The sequence below is a fragment of the Oncorhynchus clarkii genome, chromosome 10, assembly GCF_045791955.1.
Source record: "Oncorhynchus clarkii lewisi isolate Uvic-CL-2024 chromosome 10, UVic_Ocla_1.0, whole genome shotgun sequence".
Lineage (NCBI taxonomy): Eukaryota > Metazoa > Chordata > Actinopteri > Salmoniformes > Salmonidae > Oncorhynchus > Oncorhynchus clarkii.
In genome coordinates this window covers 65,808,003-65,833,950 of record NC_092156.1, presented here as the reverse complement: position 1 = coordinate 65,833,950, position 25,948 = coordinate 65,808,003, and the positions used below count along the sequence as shown (strand labels likewise).

Here is a 25,948-nt window from a genome sequence, read left to right as displayed (position 1 = left end):
TGAAACCAAAATTGAACTTTTTGGCAACAATGCAAAACGTTATGTTTGGCGTAAAAGCAACACAGCTGAACACACCATCCCCACTGTCAAACATGGTGGTGGCAGCATCATGGTTTGGGCCTGCTTTTCTTCAGCAGGGACAGGGAAGATGGTTAAAATTGATGGGAAGATGGATGGAGCCAAATACAGGACCATTCTGGAAGAAAACCTGATGGAGTCTGCAAAAGACCTGAGACTGGGACGGAGATTTGTCTTCCAACAAGACAATGATCCAAAACATAAAGCAAAATCTACAATGGAATGGTTCAAAAATAAACATATCCAGGTGTTAGAATGGCCAAGTCAAAGTCCAGACCTGAATCCAATCGAGAATCTGTGGAAAGAACTGAAAACTGCTGTTCACAAATGCTCTCCATCCAACCTCACTGAGCTCGAGCTGTTTTGCAAGGAGGAATGGGAAAAAATGTCAGTCTCTCGATGTGCAAAACTGATAGAGACATACCCCAAGCGACTTACAGCTGTAATCGCAGCAAAAGGTGGTGCTACAAAGTATTAACTTAAGGGGGCTGAATAATTTTGCACGCCCAATTTTTCAGTTTTTGATTTGTTAAAAAAGTTTGAAATATCCAATAAATGTCGTTCCACTTCATGATTGTGTCCCACTTGTTGTTGATTCTTCACAAAAAAATACAGTTTTATATCTTTATGTTTGAAGCCTGAAATGTGGCAAAAGGTCGCAAAGTTCAAGGGGGCCGAATACTTTCGCAAGGCACTGTATATGTGTGTGTCTGTATATGTTTTCCACTCTTTCTGTGGTGGTTTTCTCAGAACGTGCTGAAGCGTGACGGTGTTACACTCTAAGCCCACAAGTATTTAGTGTCAGCTGACGAGAGAAAGTGGGGATGAACACATACCAACCCTCCACCGCAGAGAGAGACAGAGAGAGAGAGAGAGAGAGAGAGAGAACAAAATAGACTGACCTGGTCTGTGGGAGGCCAAAGTTGGTGCCCACCCCCACGCGAGGGAGGCATTGGACCACCTTCTTGACCGTGCCTGCATCTGGGAAGTTGAACATGACCGCAGCTACAGAGGAAGGCAAACAAGTTCTGTCAATCCATGGCTTGGTTTCCACAGATAATGGAGCAGCTTCAAATTCTAAATCATGTAGAAATAAATCCCAACATCAAATCTATACTCTTTCAAAAAGATCCTGGCAAAGATACATTTCACTCATTTGTCTTTCAGATTCAAATCCAAACTCATGTCATAATTTAAGGGTTGTGATTCTACTGAATAATATTAGAATAAAATATGCTGGTTGTGGGTCTTACTTCTGTTGGCCATGAAAATCTCCAGAGCAGTGTTCTGTAGCAAGTAACGTCTGGAGAAGACAGCCCTGATCTCGGTGAACAGCCATTTACCATGAAGGCCCTCTGTGTAGGTTAGGATCTGGAGAGGAGAGAGGGAGGAAAGGTATGAGGGTGAGAGGTGAGCAAAGACAGGAGACAAGAAAGTAGTACAAGAAGAAAGAAGAAAAGAGGAGAAGCGACAGAAAGAAAGGAGAAGCGAGGAAGAGAGGAGAGGAGAGACGAGAGGAGAGAGAGAAGGAGAGGAAGAGAGGAGAGAAGAAGAAGAGAGAGGAGAGAAGAAGAAGAGAGAGGGGAGAAGAAGAAGAGAGAGGAGAGAAGAAGAAGAGAGAGGAGAGAAGAAGAAGAGAGAGGAGAGAAGAAGAGAGAGGAGAGAATAAGAAGAGAGGAGAGAAGAAGAAGAGAGAGGGGAGAAGAAGAAGAGAGAGGAGAGAAGAAGAAGAGAGAGGAGAGAAGAAGAAGAGAGAGGAGAGAATAAGAAGAGAGGAGAGAAGGCTGTGTTAGTTCATTCATCACAGCCAAATGACACGTCGTCCCGAACAGCAGGATTAATGTGTTATATTGATCAGCCTCCATGAAAAAGGGATTCCTTTAACGAGAGAATGAGCCCTATTCAGAGGGAGGGATGGACGAGGCAGACATTTAGTTCACTAAAAGCTCATCAGTAATTTAGACAGTGGTTATCCTCTCTGCTTAAAATATAAATAAAGACATAGTCAGAATCAGATGCATACTATTGTCAAGATCATTTCAAGTACGCACCAATATTCAGAGCTAAAAAAGTATTACTTTCCTAAAGAGTACCAATTACAAGGCCAAACGTAAAATGTGTTCACAAAACAGTGATATGTAGTTCAGATAAATCTATAATGCCAACACAAACTGCCCATTGCTGTGGTTTTTAAAGGCTCAGTTTTTCATCAGATTAAGACCGGTTTGACCAGCCAGGTCACCGGTGATACAAGTCAGTGTTCGACGTCTGTCCACGTCTGAGGACGTCAGGAGATGAGGTGTAAACCAGCCACTAGGGGCAACAGTGAGCGCTGTTACCTTCAGGTAGGTTTGGGTTATGCTGCGGCGTTGTGGATAGGGATGGCAGAGAGATAAGCCCGATTCAAATACTCCAAAGGTTGCAAGTTCAAATCCAGCGATAGAAAGTTGTTTTTGAGATTTTTGTTTTAAGCCTATCACAAACTTTAACCATTCGGAGTTAATGCTTAATCTTAAGATTTCTGAGTTAATGCCTAAATTTAACCCTAAACTTAAAAATGCTGAGTTATTTAGGAACTTAACCTTAAACACTTTGAATTTTGACATTTGCAACAACTTCAAAATTTGACATTTAATAAATATGGATTAACATCTAATTCTGACTTGCAACTGTGAGAGCTAGTTGGGTTTGACAATGCTTTTATGAAGAGTGCTATTGGGTCAACAGCACAGTTTATGCTAAATAGTCAGTTAACCTGCTTTCTCGAATTCCTCTAACAAGGGGACTACCACCTTGCAAGGTTAAACAGGAGCTTGTCGGCTAACGCTAAAGAATGCTAAAATGAGCTGAGCCTAATCTCTCTCTGTGGAGAATGGACTCTCTCTCTCTGTGGAGAATGGACTCTCTCTCTCTCTGCGGTTGTCAGAGTGACTTGTCTCGACGCCTGTCAGCCCTCCTGACAGCCACAGATGCTCGGTCCGGGCCTCCTGCGATTCATATTCAAGCTAATCCAATCTTTAGATTCTGCACTAACCCACTTATCGTTGCTTTGTTGACTAGCTTTAAAAAAATAAAATAAAATTACTCGCCCGGGCCTCTCCCTTTTTGTTTCAAAGCTCTTTTAATGACGCTAGGTGTTAAGGGACATGGGGATTGAAGAGGGGTCACTGAGGTATGGCACCGAGTGGTAAGAAATATTCAAATATGTGACTAGCATAGTGTGCTAACTCCAGCACTAGCTTCAATGAGCTCATTAAAGGGTAGGTTGCAGGGGAAGGGAGCAGCTGGGGCTCTTAGCTGAGGACATCCTGGCAGTCTCTCTCTCTCGCTCTGTCTTTTTCCTTCCCCCTCTCTCTCTCCTCCCTCTTATTCCTCCGGTGCCTCCATACTTCCCTCCCTCTCTCCCTCCATCTCCTTCTACCCCCTCTCTCTCCCTCTGCCCTCCTCTCAGAGGAATAAGATCTGCCTGCACCACAGCCTCACTTCAAAGTCTCTGGAGTTCAATTAAATGTGGATTAGAGATGTTTGGAGGAGAGACTGGGCTGCCCGTCCGTCTCTCTCCCAGACTCTCACCTACACTACCCTAACAGGCTGGGCCCAGGACGACCCCACACCGTACCAGCCTCCCATCAGCCCCGTCACCATGGGAACACTGTCACAATAACCCCTCAAGCTGTGGCTTCTGGTACAGAATATCCAAAAGGACTTATGAAGGGATTTTCTTTCATTGGGCGTCAAAGTTATTTGTGAAAGACACTATTATGTGTTTTTTGATGAAGGTTTTAGAAGGATCTAGGTGAGAAAGATGGGTGTTTTTGTCAGGTTTTTTTCCTCATCAGTTTGATCATTCTATTTTTGATGAAGTCTTAGTGGATCTAGGTGAGTCTTCATAAGTTAGATTTTTTTCAATTATGAAAATCACTTCTCGTCATCTTTCAGCCACTGATCTCCACACTGCAGACAAGGCAGGCAATGACCGTCTACAGCAGCCACCACTCTCTGTGATACAATTAACCCTATTTGATCAGTGTTAATAGACTGCAATGCACACTGCCACTCTGCAACCCACAGCCTCAACAGAGCATGACACAACAACATTGCCTGTGGGACTGGGGGAGGATCGGGGGATGTTTATTTTAGTAATATACTGTATTCTCGTTATTGTATGATCATCACTGTCTACTTACAAATATATCTCAACGATGTATAACAAAGCAGCCGCTAAATAACTAGATATGACAGTCTGGTCTGCGTGTCTCCTGCCCTGTCCAGTCTGTCAGAGTCTGTTTACCAGTCTGATCTGAAGGTCATGACAAACCGCCTCAGACAGACAGTTGGATCAGTCTGACTTCTCTATCCGCTGTAAGGATGAATAGACAGACAGGGTGGCCAATCAGGTTCACATGTCAACACCGACCACTCATCAGACTACATGTCACAGACAAACACAGACAGAGCGAGATACACTACCTCCTCAACCACACTACATGTCACAGACACACACACACACACACACACACACACACACACACACACACACAAACAGACAGAATGAGATACACTACCTCCTCAACCACACTACATGTCACAGACACACACACGCACACACACAAACAGACAGAATGAGATACACTGCCTCCTCAACCACACTACATGTCATCTCTCAGTGCTGAAATGTCACTTTCCACCAAGTATCAGGTCAGAAATGCAGTAGACAATTTCATGTAGAGGTGAAAAGATAGATGGAATGGTGTGTGGTAAGTAACCTTTACTCTGTTCTAGGTGGGTGGTGATTAACCTTTAATCTGTTCCAGGTGGGTGGGTGGTGAGTAACCTTTACTCTCTGTTCCAGGTGGGTGGGTGGTGAGTAACCTTTACTCTCTGTTCCAGGTGGGCGGGTGGGTAACCTTTACTCTCTGTTCCAGGTGGGTGGGTGAGTAACCTTTACTCTCTGTTCCAGGTGGGTAGGTGAGTAACCTTTACTCTCTGTTCCAGGTGGGTAGGTGAGTAAACTTTACTCTCTATTCCAGGTGGGTGGGTGGGTAACCTTTACTCTCTGTTCCAGGTGGGTGGGTGAGTAACCTTTACTCTCTGTTCCATGTGGGTGGGTGGGTAAGTAACCTTTACTCTCTGTTCCAGGTGGGTGGGTAGGTAGGTAACCTTTACTCTCTGTTCCAGGTGGGTGGGTAAGTAACCTTTACTCTCTGTTCCAGGTGGGTGGGTGGGTAAGTAACCTTTACTCTCTGTTCCAGGTGGGTGGGTGAGTAACCTTTACTCTCTGTTCCAGGTGGGTGGGTGAGTAACCTTTACTCTCTGTTCCAGGTGGGTGGGTGGGTAAGTAACCTTTACTCTCTGTTCCAGGTGGGTGGGTGGGTAAGTAACCTTTACTCTCTGTTCCAGGTGGGTGGGTGAGTAACCTTTACTCTCTGTTCCAGGTGGGTGGGTGGGTGAGTAACCTTTACTCTCTGTTCCAGGTGGGTGGGTGGGTGAGTAACCTTTACGCTCTGTTCTAGGTGGGTGGTGATTAACCTTTAATCTGTTCCAGGTGGGTGGGTGGTGAGTAACCTTTACTCTCTGTTCCAGGTGGGTGGTGATTAACCTTTACTCTCTGTTCCAGGTGGGTGGTGAGTAACCTTTACTCTGTTCCAGGTGGGTGGGTGGTGAGTAACCTTTACTCTCTGTTCTAGGTGGGTGGTGATTAACCTTTACTCTGTTCCAGGTGGGTGGCGATTAACCTTTACTCTGTTCCAGGTGGGTGGGTGGGTAAGTAACCTTTACTCTGTTCTAGGTGGGTGGTGATAACCTTTACTCTGTTCCAGGTGGGTGGGTGGTAAGTAACCTTTACTCTCTGTTCTAGGTGGGTGGTGAGTAACCTTCACTCTGTTCCAGGTGGGTGGGTGGGTGAGTAACCTTTACTCTGTTCCAGGTGGGTGGGTGGGTAAGTAACCTTTACTCTCTGTTCTAGGTGGGTGGTGATTAACCTTTACTCTGTTCCAGGTGGGTGGGTGGTAAGTAACCTTTACTCTGTTCCAGGTGGGTGGGTGGGTAAGTAACCTTTACTCTGTTCTAGGTGGGTGGTAATAACCTTTACTCTGTTCCAGGTGGGTGGGTGGTAAGTAACCTTTACTCTCTGTTCTAGGTGGGTGGTGAGTAACCTTCACTCTGTTCCAGGTGGGTGGGTGGGTGAGTAACCTTTACTCTGTTCCAGGTGGGTGGGTGGGTAAGTAACCTTTACTCTCTGTTCTAGGTGGGTGGTGATTAACCTTTACTCTGTTCCAGGTGGGTGGGTGGTAAGTAACCTTTACTCTCTGTTCTAGGTGGGTGGTGATTAACCTTTACTCTGTTCCAGGTGGGTGGGTGGTGAGTAACCTTTACTCTGTTCCAGGTGGGTGGTGATTAACCTTTACTCTCTGTTCCAGGTGGGTGGTGAGTAACCTTTACTCTCTGTTCCAGGTGGGTAGGTGAGTAACCTTTACTCTCTGTTCCAGGTGGGTGGTGAGTAACCTTTACTCTCTGTTCCAGGTGGGTAGGTGAGTAACCTTTACTCTGTTCCAGGCGGGTGGGTGGTGAGTAACCTTTACTCTCTGTTCCAGGTGGGTGGGTGGGTTGTGAGTAACCTTTACTCTCTGTTCCAGGTGGGTGGGTAAGTAACCTTTACTCTCTGTTCCAGGTGGGTGGTGATTAACCTTTACTCTGTTCCAGGTAGGTGGTGGGTGAGTAACCTTTACTCTCTGTTCCAGGTGGGTGGTGATTAACCTTTACTCTCCGTTCCAGGTGGGTGGGTGGTGAGTAACCTTTACTCTGTTCCAGGTGGGTGGGTGGTGAGTAACCTTTACTATGTTCCAGGTGGGTGGGTGGGTGAGTAACCTTTACTCTCTGTTCCAGGTGGGTGGGTGAGTAACCTTTACTCTCTGTTCCAGGTGGGCGGGTGAGTAACCTTTACTCTCTGTTCCAGGTGGGCGGGTGAGTAACCTTTACTCTCTGTTCCAGGTGGGTGGGTGAGTAACCTTTACTCTCTGTTCCAGGTGGGTGGGTGGGTAAGTAACCTTTACTCTCTGTTCCAGGTGGGTGGGTGGGTAAGTAACCTTTACTCTCTGTTCCAGGTGGGTGGGTGAGTAACCTTTACTCTCTGTTCCAGGTGGGTGGGTGAGTAACCTTTACTCTCTGTTCCAGGTGGGCGGGTGAGTAACCTTTACTCTCTGTTCCAGGTGGGTGGGTGGGTAACCTTTAATCTCTGTTCCAGTGGGTAAGTAACCTTTACTCTCTGTTCCAGGTGGGTGGGTGGGTGAGTAACCTTTACACTCTGTTCCAGGTGGGTGGGTGGGTAAGTAACCTTTACTCTCTGTTCCAGGTGGGTGGGTGAGTAACCTTTACTCTCTGTTCCAGGTGGGTGGTGAGTAACCTTTACTCTCTGTTCCAGGTGGGTGGGTGAGTAACCTTTACTCTCTGTTCCAGGTGGGTGGGTGGGTAAGTAACCTTTACTCTCTGTTCCAGGTGGGTGGTGAGTAACCTTTACTCTCTGTTCCAGGTGGGTGGGTAGGTAAGTAACCTTTACTCTCTGTTCCAGGTGGGTGGGTAAGTGAGTAACCTTTACTCTCTGTTCCAGGTGGGTGGGTGAGTAACATTTACTCTCTGTTCCAGGTGGGTGGGTGGGTAAGTAACCTTTACTCTCTGTTCCAGGTGGGTGGGTGGGTGAGTGAGTAACCTTTACTCTCTGTTCCAGGTGGGTGGGTGGGTGAGTGAGTAACCTTTACCCTCTGTTCCAGGTGGGTGGGTGAGTAACCTTTACTCTCTGTTCCAGGTGGGTGGGTAACCTTTACTCTCTGTTCCAGGTGGGTGGGTGAGTAACCTTTACTCTCTGTTCCAGGTGGGTGGGTGGGTAAGTAACCTTTACTCTCTGTTCCGGTGGGTGGGTGAGTAACCTTTACTCTCTGTTCCAGGTGGGTGGGTGAGTAACCTTTACTCTCTGTTCCAGGTGGGTGGGTGGGTGAGTGAGTAACCTTTACTCTCTGTTCCAGGTGGGTGGGTGAGTAACCTTTACTCTCTGTTCCAGGTGGGCGGGTGGGTAACCTTTACTCTCTGTTCCAGGTGGGTGGGTGAGTAACCTTTACTCTCTGTTCCAGGTGGGTAGGTGAGTAACTTTTACTCTCTGTTCCAGGTGGGTAGGTGAGTAAACTTTACTCTCTATTCCAGGTGGGTGGGTGGGTAACCTTTACTCTCTGTTCCAGGTGGGTGGGTGAGTAACCTTTACTCTCTGTTCCATGTGGGTGGGTGGGTAAGTAACCTTTACTCTCTGTTCCAGGTGGGTGGGTAGGTAGGTAACCTTTACTCTCTGTTCCAGGTGGGTGGGTAAGTAACCTTTACTCTCTGTTCCAGGTGGGTGGGTGGGTAAGTAACCTTTACTCTCTGTTCCAGGTGGGTGGGTGAGTAACCTTTACTCTCTGTTCCAGGTGGGTGGGTGAGTAACCTTTACTCTCTGTTCCAGGTAGGTGGGTAAGTAACATTTACTCTCTGTTCCAGGTGGGTGGGTGGGTAAGTAACCTTTACTCTCTGTTCCAGGTGGGTGGGTGAGTAACCTTTACTCTCTGTTCCAGGTGGGTGGGTGGGTGAGTAACCTTTACTCTCTGTTCCAGGTGGGTGGGTGGGTGAGTAACCTTTACGCTCTGTTCCAGGTGGGTGGGTGAGTAACCTTTACTCTCTTTTCCAGGTGGGTGGGTGAGTAACCTTTACTCTCTGTTCCAGGTGGGCGGGTGGGTGAGTAACCTTTACTCTCTGTTCCAGGTGGGCGGGTGGGTGAGTAACCTTTACTCTCTGTTCCAGGTGGGTGGGTGAGTAACCTTTACTCTCTATTCCAGGTGGGTGGTGAGTAACCTTTACTCTCTATTCCAGGTGGGTGGGTAAGTAACCTTTACTCTCTGTTCCAGGTGGGTGGTGAGTAACCTTTACTCTCTGTTCCAGGTGGGTGGGTGGGTGAGTAACCTTTACTCTCTGTTCCAGGTAGGTGGGTGGGTAAGTAACCTTTACTCTCTGTTCCAGGTGGGTGGGTGGGTAAGTAACCTTTACTCTCTGTTCCAGGTGGGTGGGTGGTGAGTAACCTTTACTCTCTGTTCCAGGTGGGTAGGTGGTGAGTAATCTTTACTCTCTGTTCCAGGTGGGTGGGTGGTGAGTAACCTTTACTCTCTGTTCCAGGTGGGTAGGTGAGTAACCTTTACTCTCTGTTCCAGGTGGGTGGGTGGGTGAGTTACCTTTACTCTCTGTTCCAGGTGGGTGGGTGGGTGGTGAGTAACCTTTACTCTCTGTTCCAGGTGGGTGGTGAGTAACCTTTACTCTCTGTTCCAGGTGGGTGGTGAGTAACCTTTACTCTCTGTTCCAGGTGGGTGGGTGAGTAACTTTTACTCTCTGTTCCAGGTGGGTGGGTGAGTAACCTTTACTCTCTGTTCCAGGTGGGTGGGTGGTGAGTAACCTTTACTCTCTGTTCCAGGTGGGTAGGTGGTGAGTAATCTTTACTCTCTGTTCCAGGTGGGTGGGTGGTGAGTAACCTTTACTCTCTGTTCCAGGTGGGTAGGTGAGTAACCTTTACTCTCTGTTCCAGGTGGGTGGTGAGTAACCTTCACTCTCTGTTCCTGGTGGGTAGGTGAGTAACCTTTACTCTCTGTTCCAGGTGGGTAGGTGAGTAACCTTCACTCTCTGTTCCAGGTGGGTGGGTGGGTAAGAAACCTTTACTCTCTGTTCCAGGTGGGTGGGTGGGTAAGTAACCTTTACTCTCTGTTCCAGGTGGGTGGGTGGGTAAGTAACCTTTACTCTCTGTTCCAGGTAGGTGAGTGAGTAACCTTTACTCTCTGTTCCAGGTGGGTAGGTGAGTAACCTTCACTCTCTGTTCCAGGTGGGTGGGTGGGTAAGTAACCTTTACTCTCTGTTCCAGGTAGGTGAGTGAGTAACCTTTACTCTCTGTTCCAGGTGGGTAGGTGAGTAACCTTTACTCTCTGTTCCAGGTGGGTGGGTAAGTAACCTTTACTCTCTGTTCCAGGTGGGTGGGTGAGTAACCTTTACTCTCTGTTCCAGGTGGGTAGGTGAGTAACCTTTACTCTCTGTTCCAGGTGGGTGGTGAGTAACCTTCACTCTCAGTCTCTCAGGGTGTAGATAGATATGACAGGTCTAGAAGCGACGCCGCTCGTCACCTCATATCATATTGTGAATCAGACCGATGCATCTTCACTCCAAAAACATATCCAGATATAATATTTGAGACCGATGTTTTTCAGAAACCCTGTCTTGTAAAGTTCCAGGGCGGGAGTCACATTCCCTCCCTCTCCTCCACACACACACCTTTTCCCTTACAGTTGAAAAAGCTTGGAGGGTGACACAGTGGCACGATAAACTATCCAGGGGAGAGAAAGGTGTGCCGCCTATGACCCACTTGGTCGAAGCGGCTGCTGGACAAATTGCAGCGGTGAGGTCGTTATTGTCCGGGGCTGGAGTTATTGCTACATATGCTACGGCTGTGATAGATAGACAGAGGGGTCAGTAGAAAACAGATAAAGAGGAGAGGAGAATGAGAATTAAATCACTAAAGTAGAATGGAGTCAGACAGTGGACCAAAACACAGTAATAAACAAGTAAAACAAAATGACTGTGGTAGAGAAGGTCCCTAAAATATATTCCAGAGAATTGTAGATCTGACTTTATTCTACACTTTATTTGAAAGGGCCATATACTGGAATAAAGTACCATGGTGGTATATACTGTATGCTTCCTAGTGTCTCAGAGTCTCCGATTGCATCTATATCTAATGGCTCCAGACTGCAGGTGTTTGTGGCTGCAGCCCTCCAGGCCTCCATCAGTCTCCATCACTGGCCCTGAAGACCTTGAAGGTGAAACACCACCACTTCACCTCCTCCAGATGTGGCCACAAATGGCCCCTGTCGATTGGCCTGCCGCCTGATGGAGGCCTCTTCTGATTGGCCTGCCTGATGGAGTACTTATTGAATTAATGCAGAAGTCAGACTCGGAACACACAATTCCAAGAACCAATGAAGCAGGGAGAGAAAGAACGGACTGTGAAGTATTAGAGTGTTGAAGGATAATAGTTTGTATTGACATACCGAGATAATGGTTTTGATAGAAAAAAAATATTGAAATATATATTGACATATATCTTGTATTTCTCAAAGACAAGAGCTCCACAGGGTTGCAAAAAACATAACATCCCTAGCCATCTTCACTCTTATGCATTTGATTATGGCTTAATATAAAACTTTCTCGTCCCCTGTTTCCGGTACAGCAATTCTCATCAATTCAGCTCTCTGACTCCAAGCTGAATTTCAAAGCGACTGACACCACAGAGGATGCATGCAGCCAAACAGAACAACAAAAGGCTTTGAGAGTCTCGATTGTGAAGCTTTTTTTCTCTCTCTCACAATCACACTCACTCTCCCTCTCTGCCGCACTGGGAGTTATTCAACCTGTTTGTGCCTGGGCTGCTGGTCATTTCTGAAGCACTATCGTTTGTCTCTGTCAGACACCCAAACGACTCTGGAATGAAGAGGGACACATGAAGGGGGACCGGGGGAGAGATGTGCCTCTACCATCCCCCTGGCTACCCCCCCCACACACACACACAATCTCTCAGCCAATCCCTGCCAATGGACCTACTCCATCACACCCTCCCCACTCCAGAAATGACTACCCACCAACACACCCCTCCTCACCCCCGACTCCTCAAGCTTGCTGCTGCTGTGGTTTATTAAAGATCCTATTCTGGATTTTCTACTTCGTACGTCTGATATTTCACTGTGCGGTTTACATCTGTAATATTCTGTCATGTGACAAATAAACTGGTTTGACCTGGACTGGGGGCACAGCACCACCCGTTTGGGTTTCTGACACAAACGTAATTGAAAATACCATCTAACATGAGAGCAGAACAAAGTAGCAGGGTAGTTGTGCTGTGAGTGTTACAAGATAAGTGTGTGTGTGTGTGTGTGTGTGTGTGTGTGTGTGTGAGTTACAAGATAAATTAGTCTCTCAATAGCGTTCACTATTGGGGAGACGAGGCGCGGGTGTTTGGGCTGATAAGGACTTCCTGGCATTGAGGGAAAAAAAGTTTATTGTACAATGTCAATCAGGAAATTCATCTAAGGATGGTGTGGCAAGAGGGAAGAATAAAATAGCGTTTTTGCATTTGGTTTAGTACACCTTGTGTTGCGTCTGTCTGTGGCCTTTGAAGGAAAATGAGGTGATTGAAGTTCAATTTGTAGGCTGTTATTAAGCGTTTCCGCGCGGCTGCTTCGGTTAAAGGATCACGGAGGAGGGATTTAATATTACCTTTTGGTCCTATGAAGAGCTGGAGATAAAGTGATGAAATTAATGAGCGGGAGGAAGAGAGGTGATCAATCAACATCAAAACAGAGACGGGGGGGTAGAGGGAGAGGGGGGTAGAGGGAGAGGGGGGTAGAGGGAGAGGGAGATAGAGGGAGAGGGGGGTAGAGGGAGAGGGGGGTAGAGGGAGAGGGGGGTAGAGGGAGAGGGGGGTAGAGGGAGAGGGAGATAGAGGGAGAGGGGGGTAGAGGGAGATAGAGGGAGAGGGGGGTAGAGGGAGAGGGGGGTAGAGGGAGAGGGGGGTAGAGGGAGAGGGGGGTAGAGGGAGAGGGAGATAGAGGGAGAGGGGGGTAGAGGGAGAGGGGGGTAGAGGGAGAGGGGGGTAGAGGGAGAGGGAGATAGAGGGAGAGGGGGGTAGAGGGAGAGGGGGGTAGAGGGAGAGGGGGGTAGAGGGAGAGGGGGGTAGAGGGAGAGGGAGATAGAGGGAGAGGGGGGTAGAGGGAGATAGAGGGAGAGGGGGGTAGAGGGAGAGGGGGGTAGAGGGAGAGGGGGGTAGAGGGAGAGGGAGATAGAGGGAGAGGGGGGTAGAGGGAGAGGGGGGTAGAGGGAGAGGGGGGTAGAGGGAGAGGGAGATAGAGGGAGAGGGGGGTAGAGGGAGAGGGAGATAGAGGGAGAGGGGGGTAGAGGGAGAGGGAGGAGGGAGAGGGGGGTAGAGGGAGAGGGGGGTAGAGGGAGAGGGGGGTAGAGGGAGAGGGGATAGAGGGAGAGGGAGATAGAGGGAGAGGGAGATAGAGGGAGAGGGAGAGGGAGAGGGAGATAGAGGGAGAGGGAGATAGAGGGAGAGGGGGGTAGAGGGAGAGGGAGATAGAGGGAGAGGGGGGTAGAGGGAGAGGGGGGTAGAGGGAGAGGGGGGTAGAGGGAGAGGGGGAGTAGAGGGAGAGGGGGGTAGAGGGAGAGGGGGGTAGAGAGAGGGAGATAGAGGGAGAGGGGGGTAGAGGGAGAGGGGGGTAGAGGGAGAGGGAGATAGAGGGAGAGGGGGGTAGAGGGAGAGGGAGAGGGAGAGGGAGGGAGATAGAGGGAGAGGGGGGTAGAGGGAGAGGGGGGTAGAGGGAGAGGGGGGTAGTAGAGGGAGAGGGAGATAGGGAGAGGGGAGGGGGAGGGAGATAGAGGGAGAGGGAGATAGAGGGAGAGGGGGGTAGAGGGAGAGGGGGGGTAGAGGGAGAGGGAGATAGAGGGAGAGGGGGGTAGAGGGAGAGGGGGGTAGAGGGAGAGGGGGGTAGAGGGAGAGGGGGGTAGAGGGAGAGGGAGATAGAGGGAGAGGGGGGTAGAGGGAGAGGGAGATAGAGGGAGAGGGGGGTAGAGGGAGAGGGGGGTAGAGGGAGAGGGAGATAGGGGAGAGGGGGGTAGAGGGAGAGGGAGATAGAGGGAGAGGGGGGTAGAGGGAGAGGGGGGTAGGAGAGGGGAGAGGGGAGGTAGGGGAGAGGGAGATAGAGGGAGAGGGGGGTAGAGGGAGAGGGGGGTAGAGGGAGAGGGGGGTAGAGGGAGAGGGAGATAGAGGGAGAGGGGGGTAGAGGGAGAGGGGGGTAGAGGGAGAGGGGGGGAGAGGGAGATAGAGGGAGAGGGGGGTAGAGGGAGAGGGAGAGAGGGAGAGGGGGGTAGAGGGAGAGGGGGGTAGAGGGAGAGGGGGGTAGAGGGAGAGGGGGGTAGAGGGAGAGGGGGGTAGAGGGAGAGGGGGGTAGGGGAGGGGGGTAGAGGGAGAGAGGGAGAGGGAGAGGGAGAGGGAGGTAGAGGGAGAGGGGGGTAGAGGGAGAGGGGGGTAGAGGGAGAGGGGGGTAGAGGGAGAGGGGGGGGGGGGGTAGAGGGAGAGGGGGGTAGAGGGAGAGGGGGGTAGAGGGAGAGGGAGATAGAGGGAGAGGGGGGTAGAGGGAGAGGGAGATAGAGGGAGAGGGGGGTAGAGGGAGAGGGGGGTAGAGGGAGAGGGAGATAGAGGGAGAGGGGGGTAGAGGGAGAGGGAGATAGAGGGAGAGGGGGGTAGAGGGAGAGGGAGATAGAGGGAGAGGGGGGTAGAGGGAGAGGGAGATAGAGGGAGAGGGCGGTAGAGGGAGAGGGGGGAGGAGGGAGAGGGGGGTAGAGGGAGAGGGGGGTAGAGGGAGAGGGGGGTAGAGGGAGAGGGGGGTAGAGGGAGAGGGGGTAGAGGGAGAGGGGGGTAGAGGGAGAGGGAGATAGAGGGAGAGGGGGGTAGAGGGAGAGGGGATAGAGGGAGAGGGAGATAGAGGGAGAGGGAGATAGAGGGAGAGGGAGATAGAGGGAGAGGGAGATAGAGGGAGAGGGGGGTAGAGGGAGAGAGGGAGCAGCCATATTGGGGAAGTCGATAGGGTTTGTAGTGAAAAAGAAAAGAAACCTCTGGACTTATCAGTACGGAATTGGAATTGCTTTTGCGACGCGCACACACACACACACACACACTCGGAGGCATATACCCCCCCTCATCACACACTCTGACGAACACACACACACACACACTCGGAGGCATATACCCCCCCTCATCACACACTCTGACGAACACACACACACACACTCGGAGGCATATACCCCCCCTCATCACACACTCTGACGAACACACACACACACACACTCGGAGGCATATACCCCCCCTCATCACACACTCTGACGAACACACACACACACACACTCGGAGGCATATACCCCCCCTCATCACACACTCTGACGAACACACACACACACACACAAACTCTCTCTGTGTACGATGTTTGTGTGTGTGCTACGTATTGCTATGGGAATGTGTTTTGTATAGAGGGGGTGTTTGTGTGCAAAGGCCTCTGAACATCAATCAAGCCCCCCCCCCCCATGTGAAATAACTAACCCCAACCAAACAGAAGCAGCAGAAGTTGGACTACAACACTTTGAACAACGAGCTAGAAGATCAAGGACCCTGTATAGCCTAGTCACAATCTGTGCATCTGAAGAATCCCCAGCAGCATATTTTCCAACTCTTCTTCCTTCGTTTCACTGACCACAGAATCAAAATCAGGTATGATAACCACAGCAGCGGTCTGAGACGTGAGTCTGGAGTCTGTTCAAACCTAAATGAATATGAAACCGAAGACTAACACAAGCAGACACTTCGAGCCCATGAGTTTGACACTAGCCTTCCCTGGGACTTCATTTACATGGGCTCTGCCTCCTGTGTAACTCCGATACAGTAGGGCAAAAAAGTATTTAGTCAGCCACCAATTGTGCAAGTTCTCCCACTTAAAAAAAATGAGAGAGGCCTATAATTTTCATCATAAGTACACTTCAACTATGACAGACAAAATGAAAAAAAAAATCCAGAAAATCCCATTGTAGGATTTTTAATGAATTTATTTGCCAATTATGGTGGAAAATAAGCATTTGGTCAATAACAAAAGTTTCTCAAACGTTTTCTGTAAGTCTTCACAAGGTTTTCACACACTGTTACTGGTATTTTGGCCCATTCCTCCATGCAGATCTCCTCTAGAGCAGTGATGTTTTGGGGCTGTTGCTGGGCAACACGGACTTTCAACTCCCTCCAAAGATTTTCTATGGGGTTGAGATCTGGAGACTGGCTAGGCCACTCCAGGACCTTGAAATGCTTCTTACGAAGCCACTCCTTCGTTGCCCGGGCGGTGTGTTTGGGATCATTGTCATGCTGAAAACCCAGCCACGTTTCATCTTCAATGCCCTTGCTGATGGAAGGAGATGTTCACTCAAAATCTCACGATACATGGCCCCATTCATTCTTTCCTTTACACGGATCAGTTGTCCTGGTCCCTTTGCAGAAAAACAGCCCCAAAGCATGATGTTTCCATCCCCATGCTTCACAGTAGGTATGGTGTTCTTTGGATGCAACTCAGCATTCTTTGTCCTCCAAACACGATGAGTTGAGTTTTTACCAAAAAGTTATATTTTGGTTTCATCTGACCATATGACATTCTCCCAATCTTCTTCTGGATAATCCAAATGCTCTCTAGCAAACTTCAGACGGCCTGGACATGTACTGGCTTAAGCAGGGGGACACGTCTGGCACTGCAGGATTTGAGTCCCTGATGGCGTAGTGTGTTACTGATGGTAGGCTTTGTTACTTTGGTCCCAACTCTCTGCAGGTCATTCACTCGGTCCCCCCGTGTGGTTCTGGGATTTTGCTTACCGTTCTTGTGATCATTTTGACCCCACGGGGTGAGATCTTGCGTGGAGCCCCAGATCGAGGGAGATTATCAGTTGGCTTGTATGTCTTCCATTTCGTAATAATTGCTCCCACAGTTGATTTCTTCAAACCAAGCTGCTTACCTATTGCAGATTTAGTCTTCCCAGCCTGGTGCAGGTCTACAATTTCGGTGTCCTTTGACAGCTCTTTGGTCTTGGCCACAGTGGAGTTTGGAGTGTGACTGTTTGAGGTTGTGGATAGGTGTCTTTTATACTGATAACAAGTTCAAACAGGTGCCATTAATACAGGTAACGAGTGGAGGACAGAGGAGCCTCTTAAAGAAGAAGTTACAGGTCTGTGAGAGCCAGAAATTGTTGTTTGTAGGTGACCAAATACTTATTTTCCACCATAATTTGCAAATAAATTCATTAAAAATCCTACAATGTGATTTTCTGGATTTTTTTTTCTCATTTTGTCTGTCATAGTTGAAGTGTACCTATGATGAAAATTACAGGCCTCTCTCATCTTTTTAAGTGGGAGAACTTGCACAATTGGTGGCTGACTAAATACTTTTTTGCCCCACTGTATCCCCCAACCCCACCACCTCCCTTCCTCACCCTTGCTCACCCTTCATCTGACACACACAGGCTTTGCCTCAGAACCTCCCTCCCCCAGTTGGGTTCTGTTCCAGCCTGGCACACCACACCCAGCCATGTCACCCTCCATCAGAGAATGAGTTCATCAGACTAATGAGTAGGAGGTAGAGAAGGGGTGTGGAAGGGGGAGGCTAACGAGGCCTGGGCCTGGGCCTCTGCTCCAATCAGGGCCCTCGCCTCCGCTGGCATGTACGGGCCCCTCTGACTCGCCCCAGTCCCCCCCTTCCCTCAGCCCTCTGGAGCCAATTAGGACAAATTTTGTTGTTGAGTTTGAGTGATACCAGGAAAAAACAGAGAGAGAGAGAGAGAGAGAGAGAGAGAGAGAAAGAGAGCGAGAGAGCGAGAGAGCGAGAGAAAGCAAGAGAGAGAACGCGAGAGAAAGAAAGAGAGAGTATAAGTATAATAGGTATATAATTGGATCTCACTGTATTTGGAATGTCCGATATCGGTGATCTACAGATGGTCATACTATCATACTGTTGATAAGCAACTGCTTGCTACGGTTACGAATAGGGTTGGGTTGGGTTTAGAATAAAGGTTAGGATAAGGGCTATTAGACAGTCTGTAGAGCATCTACAGATGGACTATCCAAACAAGGTGTGATACAGTCTCCCAGAATGTGAAAGGAGGAGGAGTGGAGGGGGGGAGAACCACATCTAAGAGGGGAAAAAATGATCTGGCCCCATAGTGAGAGTTCTAGGATCATGGGACCTGCAGAATGGTGGAAAACACATGACTCTACTTTCTCACCCCAGCAGTCATCCCCACAACAATAGGCAATTAAGATAGCACACTACTGCCTGCAGTACCACACAGGGAATTACAGAAAATATTCGACACAAATTCATCCAATAAATTTAAGCCAAAGGATTTGTGTCATTAGGGAATGATTGATGGGCACGATTGTTGTACCCGCATGTAGCTGAGTGATTCAAGCTCTAATCACTGGTCACGTATAGGAGTCTATCTGCCTCGAGGCAAGTAAAACAAACCACGACACTGAGCAAATAAACAGGCCTAAGAAACCGCTGGAGTGTGAGAGATTTGAAGAAAAATAAAGAGGGCCCAGCTTGCGTTGAGTCGAGTTTATAGTAGTGACATCCAAGCCAAACGCATTTACCCCCAAACGCTGCTTAGTTTGGGGCTATACTCTTTGAAGGAAGTCCCTTCTTTTCAAAGGCTATTTGGGGCCATTTAGTTTGAATTTATCCTAATAGGGATTAAACCTTTTATGTCCCTCTCCACTGTGTTTGCTAACAGGTTAGCCTTTTAACTTTCCAGCCCGGCCCCTGCTCCGGCGCTAGCTAGCGGCTTAGCCTTATAAAGCGTGAACAAAAAAAGCCGTGTGTGGATTTAGGAAAATGACGGAATGGTCCTGGGGTTAATTGGCAGAGAAGTGAAGCCCTCAATGCATTGACTCATTAAACAAGTGAGCTTTTGTGCAGATTGAGGCCAGGGACAAGGAGCTCTGGAGAGATAATAAGAAACCAAACTGTTAGAGGTAGCAAGTGCAATTGGTGGCAGCGGTGGGATTTGAATAGTAACAAAAACAGTAGCTGGGAGCTGTTTTATGAGAATTCAAAAAACAACAAGAGGATAAGACCAAACCCAATCTGGCAACCCAGTGGCCAATGTGTCACATTCTTTCTTGTGGTGAAGGAGGAGATAAAGTTTGATTTCTATAGGTAATTACACAGAGATAGGGATCAGTTTAGCCAGAGGGGGTACACAAAACCCCCCTTCCCCATTCAAGGCCTGGCGTTTCTCTCCCCTTAACAGTTTTGGGTTGAGACTTAAAGCTCTTTAACCTTGGGGCCGGTGAGGGCAGAGTTGGTGGCTCTGGGGTGATGGTGGAATAAAGGAGGGATAAGGCCACATAAGTGAAGGGAAGAGGAGCGTGAAATTCACCAGACATATGCAGATTTAGTAGGCTGCCTGTCCCTGCATTTTACCTGCTACTTCGGGGCAACGATGGCCGTTCAAAAGAAGACAAGAGAACAATAACAGACGGATGTTGCTACTGTACTTATCATTGACCCGGGGACAAAGACTCTTCCCAGGCCTAAAATTGTCCACAAAGGCTTTAAAATGGTTGGTTCTTTCATTGATTAAATACTATATCCAACAGCTATCTTTTAAGAAGTACAAAACCGTCCCTCGAGACCACGAGGTTGCACCTGTCGGAGGTGGGATACAACTTCAACGACTAGAAAAACGCTCCTCGAAGTGTCAAGCCAGTCAGCCAACGCTAGCCCCTTCATGAATGGAGGAGAGAGGAGATGGAGGCGCTTTTCATTGAAATTCAGAGGTGCAGAGAAAATCGGGGAGACAGGCCCAAGCTTCTGGAGCAAAGTGGTCAAAGACTGAGGCATTGTCCCCAACCTCCAACTTCCCTCTAAACCGCCGCCGCATTGAGCCACCGTTCGCCACACAAACATCAGACAGGTTAAGATCGCTGGCCAGCGCCTATCACATTCTCCCCGCTATCCCTCAAACTCCCAAAGCCCCCTTTGGCCTTTTTACCATTGACGGGCCTTTTTGGGGGTCGCTGTGGAGCTCCACTGAGGTAAACTCTTCACTAATCCTGCTTTTGTCCCTGGCTTAATTGGATTGGAGAAGGGGTGTGGGGTGGAGAGTAGACCTCTCTTAGGGGCAAGGAGGGTTGGGTTGGGGGAAAGAGAGGGAGAGTGAAAAAGGGTCTTCCCAGACTGGATGAATAGAACACCATATGGCTATGTGGAAGATTCCGAGGTGATTCAATCCAAGCTAGATGATCTGTATGGTCGTGTTGAGAGCCGTCCCTTTAAGAAGATAACTGAGCTAATAAATAACCTCCACTCTCCAGAGGCAGGGGTCTAAGGGGGTTAAATGGAGGAGAGGAAAGTCAACTAGCTAGTGATAGTGTTTGGATAACCTGCCCATCTCTGTTAGCTAGGAGATTCCATTTATCCATTCTCAATTTCATTCATGTATTGGGGGAGGAAATAGAGGCTAGAATCTGTTTTCTACATGGACTGTCTGTCGTCTGAGTTGAACCCAATGTTCCATTTCAAATGATCAACGTGATAAGAAAAAAACAACTGGTGCAAAACTAATTCCAGTGGCTCATTAAACACAGAAATAAAACGGATGACGTGAGGAAATATGAACGTGTTGGTTGTGAAGATACAACCCAAGATATCACCCACGACAACATGAGCAGCCCTATCCGAAGCACATGCTTTGTTCTCCAAAGCATCAGTCCTTACCAACAACAAAAACCCAAGCCTTTCAAAGTATGTTCCTTGAGTGTTGTTCTTGTGTTGGCCCCCTTGTTTGTGTTTCTAGTGTGGAGCAGAGCTATAAACCCCTCTAATGCCACTGTCACCTATAAAGGGGTCTTGGTTGAGTGAGTACACAGGGCCCCTGTGGAGGTGCCATTTCAACCAGACTGGACGGGTCATTAGCCATGATGGTGGTGGCAGCACCACCAGGAGCCAAAACAGTCACACACTATTCTCACTGATCGGATATAGTGGATACCAACACAGTAGGTCAACACAACAATTGTTCTGTCATGTTTTCACTGTCTGCTTTGTCATGCATCAAGTGCAGTAAGAATATTAGCCAAAAATGAGAACATTTTTCTTGTTTCTCTGTCAGATTCCTACTATTCTGAGTTCTTGCTGGCTCATATCAATCATTTAGCCTCCATTAGTTGTATATCTCATGATTGAAATGGTAAAATATGTACTCCCACCACTGGTTTTCTGTCCATGAAAAAAAGGTAGAACAACCCAAACGTCCTAGATGCTTCCCTCCTTCCATATCACCATCAAAAATGATCCTCCAAATAATTAACAATTCCAATTTCCATTTGAGGGCAGTGATCAATGTTCCTGCAATCTGTCTGACTCTGACCTCTGTTCTGTTGACTAACAAAGGCTTGCTGATAGAACAGCAGGTACACAGGTGTTGAGTGGTTAATATCACACACACACACTATCAGACTGTAGCACCAGGCAGACTGGCATCCACAAGCAGGATGATCCATCAGGCTACTGCTGTTGCCTTTGACACCATGTGTCAGAACCCTGACTGAGGGACTAAATGATGGAGCTGTGTGTGTGTGTGTGTGTGTGTGTGTGTGTGTGTGTGTGTGTGTGTGTGTGTGAGAGAGAGAGAGAGAAAGTGATCAATCAGAGAGGGAAGGCCCTGGTCGGACATGGCCCTGATGGACACCAGTAAAACAAACCCCACAGATGGAGCATGATGGAGGGGCCAGGATCAGGTGCAACCAGGGCTTCTTTGTCTGGAGGTATTGCATGGTGAGGTGTGTCTACAATACAAACTCAGAGGCAAGAGGTGTGGGATGAGAGGGAGAGAGATGTGTGAGATGTAAAACTGTGTGTGTGTGTGTGTGTGTGTGTGTGTGTGTGTGTGTGTGTGTGTGTGTGTGTGTGTGTGTGTGTGTTTGAGCGTGTGTGTCAGTGTGTTTGAGCGTGTGTGTGTGTTTGAGCATGTGTTTGTCAGTGTGTTTTAGCGTGTGTGTGTTTGAGCGTGTGTGTCAGTGTGCTTGAGCGTGTGTGTCAGTGTGCTTGAGCGTGTGTGTCAGTGTGCTTGAGCGTGTGTTTGTCAGTGTGTTTGAGCGTGTGTTTGTCAGTGTGTTTAAGCGTGTGTTTGTCAGTGTGTTTGAGCGTGTGTGTGTGTGTGTTTGAGCGTGTGTGTGTGTAACCAGTGTTTCTCTTTCTGTGTGTGGTGCCAGCTAGATGAAGACAGAGACAGTGATGGTGTTAAAAGAGTAGAGAGAGTCAGGGGGAAGGAGACATTAGTCATCATTAGCCGAGGGGTTGACACAGTGTCTAAGTGGTTCCCTGTGTGATGACCAAGTGGCAATCATCTTTCCCCAGGCCTGTCCTGCCTGATTACACCTCTCTACTGGTGAACCTTTAATCTGCCGTGTTCACACACACACACACACACACACAGTCACAATCACACACAATCACAACCACCGGCCCCGTTTAACATCTCCGCAATAACAAACCGACACGAGATCCGGGTCGGCAACGACAACAGAAACAGAGGAACAGTGGAGAGGTAAAAAGAAGAGAAGAGAACAGGAGATGAAACAATCTTCAACACCATTCCACCTTGTAGCCTGCTCTGAATAAGAACGTAAAGCACCACTGACTACATGCTGACAGAAGCAGAACGAGTTGAATACAAACTGTCCTTGAGTTCCAGCTCTCAAAAAGCAATTACATCTACATTGATGCCACATGAGAATTTATCAATGGTTAGAACTGCCTTCCTTGTACACTGCTCAAAAAAATAAAGGGAACACTTAAACAACACAATGTAACTCCAAGTCAATCACACTTCTGTGAAACAAACTGTCCACTTAGGAAGCAACACTGATTGACAATACATTTCACATGCTGTTGTGCAAATGGAATAGACAACAGGTGAAAATTATAGGCAATTAGCAAGACACCCCCAATAAAGGAGTGGTTCTGCAGGTGGTGACCACAGACCACTGCTCAGTTCCTATGCTTCCTGGCTGATGTTTTGGTCACTTTTGAATGCTGGCGGTGCTTTCACTCTAGTGGTAGCATGAGACGGAGTCTACAACCCACACAAGTGGCTCGGGTAGTGCAGCTCATCCAGGATGGGACATTAATGCGAGCTGTGGCAAGAAGGTTTGCTGTGTCTGTCAGCGTAGTGTCCAGAGCATGGAGGCGCTACCAGGAGACAGGCCAGTACATCAGGAGACATGGAGGAGGCCGTAGGAGGGCAACAACCCAGCAGCAGGACCGCAACCTTCACCTTTGTGCAAGGAGGAGCACTGCCAGAGCCCTGCAAAATGACCTCCAGCAGGCCACGCATGTGTCTGCTCAAACGGTCAGAAACAGACTCCATGAGGGTGGTATGAGGGCCCGACGTCCACAGGTGGGGGTTGTGCTTACAGCCCAACACCGTGTAGGACGTTTGGCATTTGCCAGAGAACACCAAGATTGGCAAATCGCCACTGGCGCCCTGTGCTCTTCACAGATGAAAGCAGGTTCACACTGAGCACATGTGACAGACGTGACAGAGTCTGGAGACGCCGTGGAGAACGTTCTGCTGGCTGTAACAACCTCCGGTTTGGCGGTGGGTCAGTCATGGTGTGGGGTGGCATTTCTTTGGGGGAACGCACAGCCCTCCATGTGCTCGCCAGAGGTAGCCTGACTGCCATTAGGTACTGAGATGAGATCCTCAGACCCCTTGTGAGACCATATGCTGGTGCGGTTGGCCCTGGGTTCCTCCTAATGCAAGACAATGCTAGACCTCATGTGGCTAGAGTGTGTCAGCAGTTCCTGCAAGAGGAAGGCATTGACGCTATGGACTGGCCCGCCCGTTCCCCAGACCTGAATCCAATTGAGCACATCTGGGACATCATGTCTCGCTCCATCCACCATCGCCACATTGCACCACAGACTGTCCAGGAGTTGGCAGATGCTTTAGTCCAGGTCTGGGAGGAGATCCCTCAGGAGACCATCCGCCACCTCATCAGGAGCATGCCCAGGCGTTGTAGGGAGGTTATACAGGCACGTGGAGGCCACACACACTACTGAGCCTCATTTTGACTTGTTTTAAGGACATTACATCAAAGTTAGATCAGCCTGTAGTGTGGTTTTCCACTTAAATTTTGAGTGTGACTCCAAATCCAGACCTCCATAGGTTGATAAATTTGATTTCCATTGATAATTTGTGTGATTTTGTTGTCAGCACATTCAACTATGTAAAGAAAAAGTATTTAATAAGAATATTTCATTCATTCAGATCTAGGATGTTATTTTAGTGTTCCCTTTATTTTTTGAGCAGTGTATATATGTCTGTAATGCAACAACAACAACAACAACACATGACCCTATCGACAAACACACAAGCAACATCTTGAAAAGTGTCTAACTCTTGATCTGGCGTTGCAGTAAGTTAAGTTCAAAATACCTATTAATATGGCTGGCACAGGAACAGGGATATAAACAATACAGAGAGAGGTAAAGAAAGAAGATGATTGCCACAGGAACAGGGCTATAAACAATACAGAGAGGTAAAGAAAGAAGATGGCCGCCACAGGAACAGGGCTATAAACAATACAGAGAAAGGTAAAGAAGATGGTCGCCACAGGAACAGGGCTATAAACAATACAGAGAGAGGTAAAGAAGATGGCCACCACAAGAACAGGGCTATAAACAATACAGAGAGAGGTAAAGAAGATGGCCACCACAAGAACAGGGCTATAAACAATACAGAGAGGTTTAATTTTTTAAAGAAGATGGCCGCCACAGGAAGACTATAAACAATATAGAGGTAAAAAAGGAAGTTGGCTGCCACAGGAAAAAGGCTATAAAGAATATAGTGAGGTACAAATAAAGAAGATGAGAGAGAAATGGAGAGAGAGAAATGGAGAGCGAGAGAGAGAAACTGCTTCTGCTATTTTTCTACAGAAAACTATAATGACTTAAAGGCGACAGAAGGCTGCGTTTGTAAGGCTGTGCCAGGACTGGACATGTGGGGGGAGACCAGAGACGAGAGCAAAAACTCACTTCAGGAAGCTTAAAACGTGTATTTGGCCTTATCTCTATTAATTGGCTCAAATCGATCTCAATTGCTCACATCTGTCTTATGCATTTGTGGTTAGGAGCCTTTGAAGACTCGGACAGTGACTTACAATAGGAGAGTGAAGGCAAGGGAGAGGGGAACATGGGAGTCTGTATGGGAATAATGGAGTTTCTTGACGAAGAGGTAAAGTCAACGTGCCACAGGGAGCAAGAGGCTGGGTGGGATTACACGTGTAGAAGGGAGAAGACCCTGGACATCAGGGAATGAGTGGAGGAAAAGGAGAAGAGCAAAGCGGCCGATTGGCTCTGATGATAATGAGTCTGTCTCGGGTAAGGAAACACTTAATGTCTTCCAGGTGCTGTAATTACCAGGAAAGCGATGGATGCAGACAGGGAGGGAGAGAGAGAGAGAGAGAGAGAGAGAGACAGAGAGAGAGAGGGAAAAAAGAAAGTGGCCCTCCACCACATCACTCAACCGGTCCTTGTCGCGGTATGCCTGAGCGATTTATTGACCGTCCCAGGATGCACTCTGTCAGAGCTGAAGGAGCGAACGGAGAAATGGAGGAGTAGAGAGATGGAGGGGGAGGAAATATGAATGGTAGCAGTGAGAGGTGAACGGGCTGGGTTCCTGCTGCTCATTGATAATGACATACCTGTTCGTCAGGACGTCCGTTAGCTCTAAGTAGTGTGTACTGGAGCTAACTGGAAAATCAATATGGCTTCCTCACAGGCCAGGCTGCCATGCCGCCCAGGCACCCTCTCTGACTGGCAGCTGCAGCCAAAGGTCGTCCCCGGCGACCGGAGGGGGGTGGAGGGTGGAATAGGGGGTAGCCGCCGCCAAGGTTTGACGCTTTCAGGACAGACTAACGACATGGAACTGACCCCGACAAAACGCTGGGTGATTTTCTTTGACTGACCACCCTGTCCTCTCCCCATTCTGCTACTGAATACCCCTCTGCTTAAGCCGTCTCCTCCCCACCAATTGGAACAAGGAGGGCTGGAACAAGGAGGGCTGGAACAAGGAGGGCTGGAACAAGGGGGGCTGGAACAAGGAGGGCTGGAACAAGGAGGGCGTAACCAGGAGGGCTGGAACCAGGAGGATGGAACCAGGAGGCTAGATGTGA

General features: G+C 48.5%; 1 protein-coding gene across 6 annotated transcripts in view; it reads right to left on the bottom strand.

The window, feature by feature from the left end:
- The window catches only part of LOC139419013 (lipopolysaccharide-responsive and beige-like anchor protein), a 313,075-nt gene that overhangs the window by 100,063 nt on the left and 187,064 nt on the right, over positions 1–25,948 (bottom strand). For all 6 annotated transcript variants that reach the window (XM_071168828.1, XM_071168831.1, XM_071168830.1 and 3 more), the window contains 2 exons: positions 1,332–1,449; positions 981–1,083 (listed from right to left, as the gene is read on the bottom strand). In XM_071168828.1, the coding sequence (XP_071024929.1) occupies positions 981–1,083; positions 1,332–1,449 (221 nt within the window). The remainder of the gene's footprint in view (positions 1–980; positions 1,084–1,331; positions 1,450–25,948) is intronic.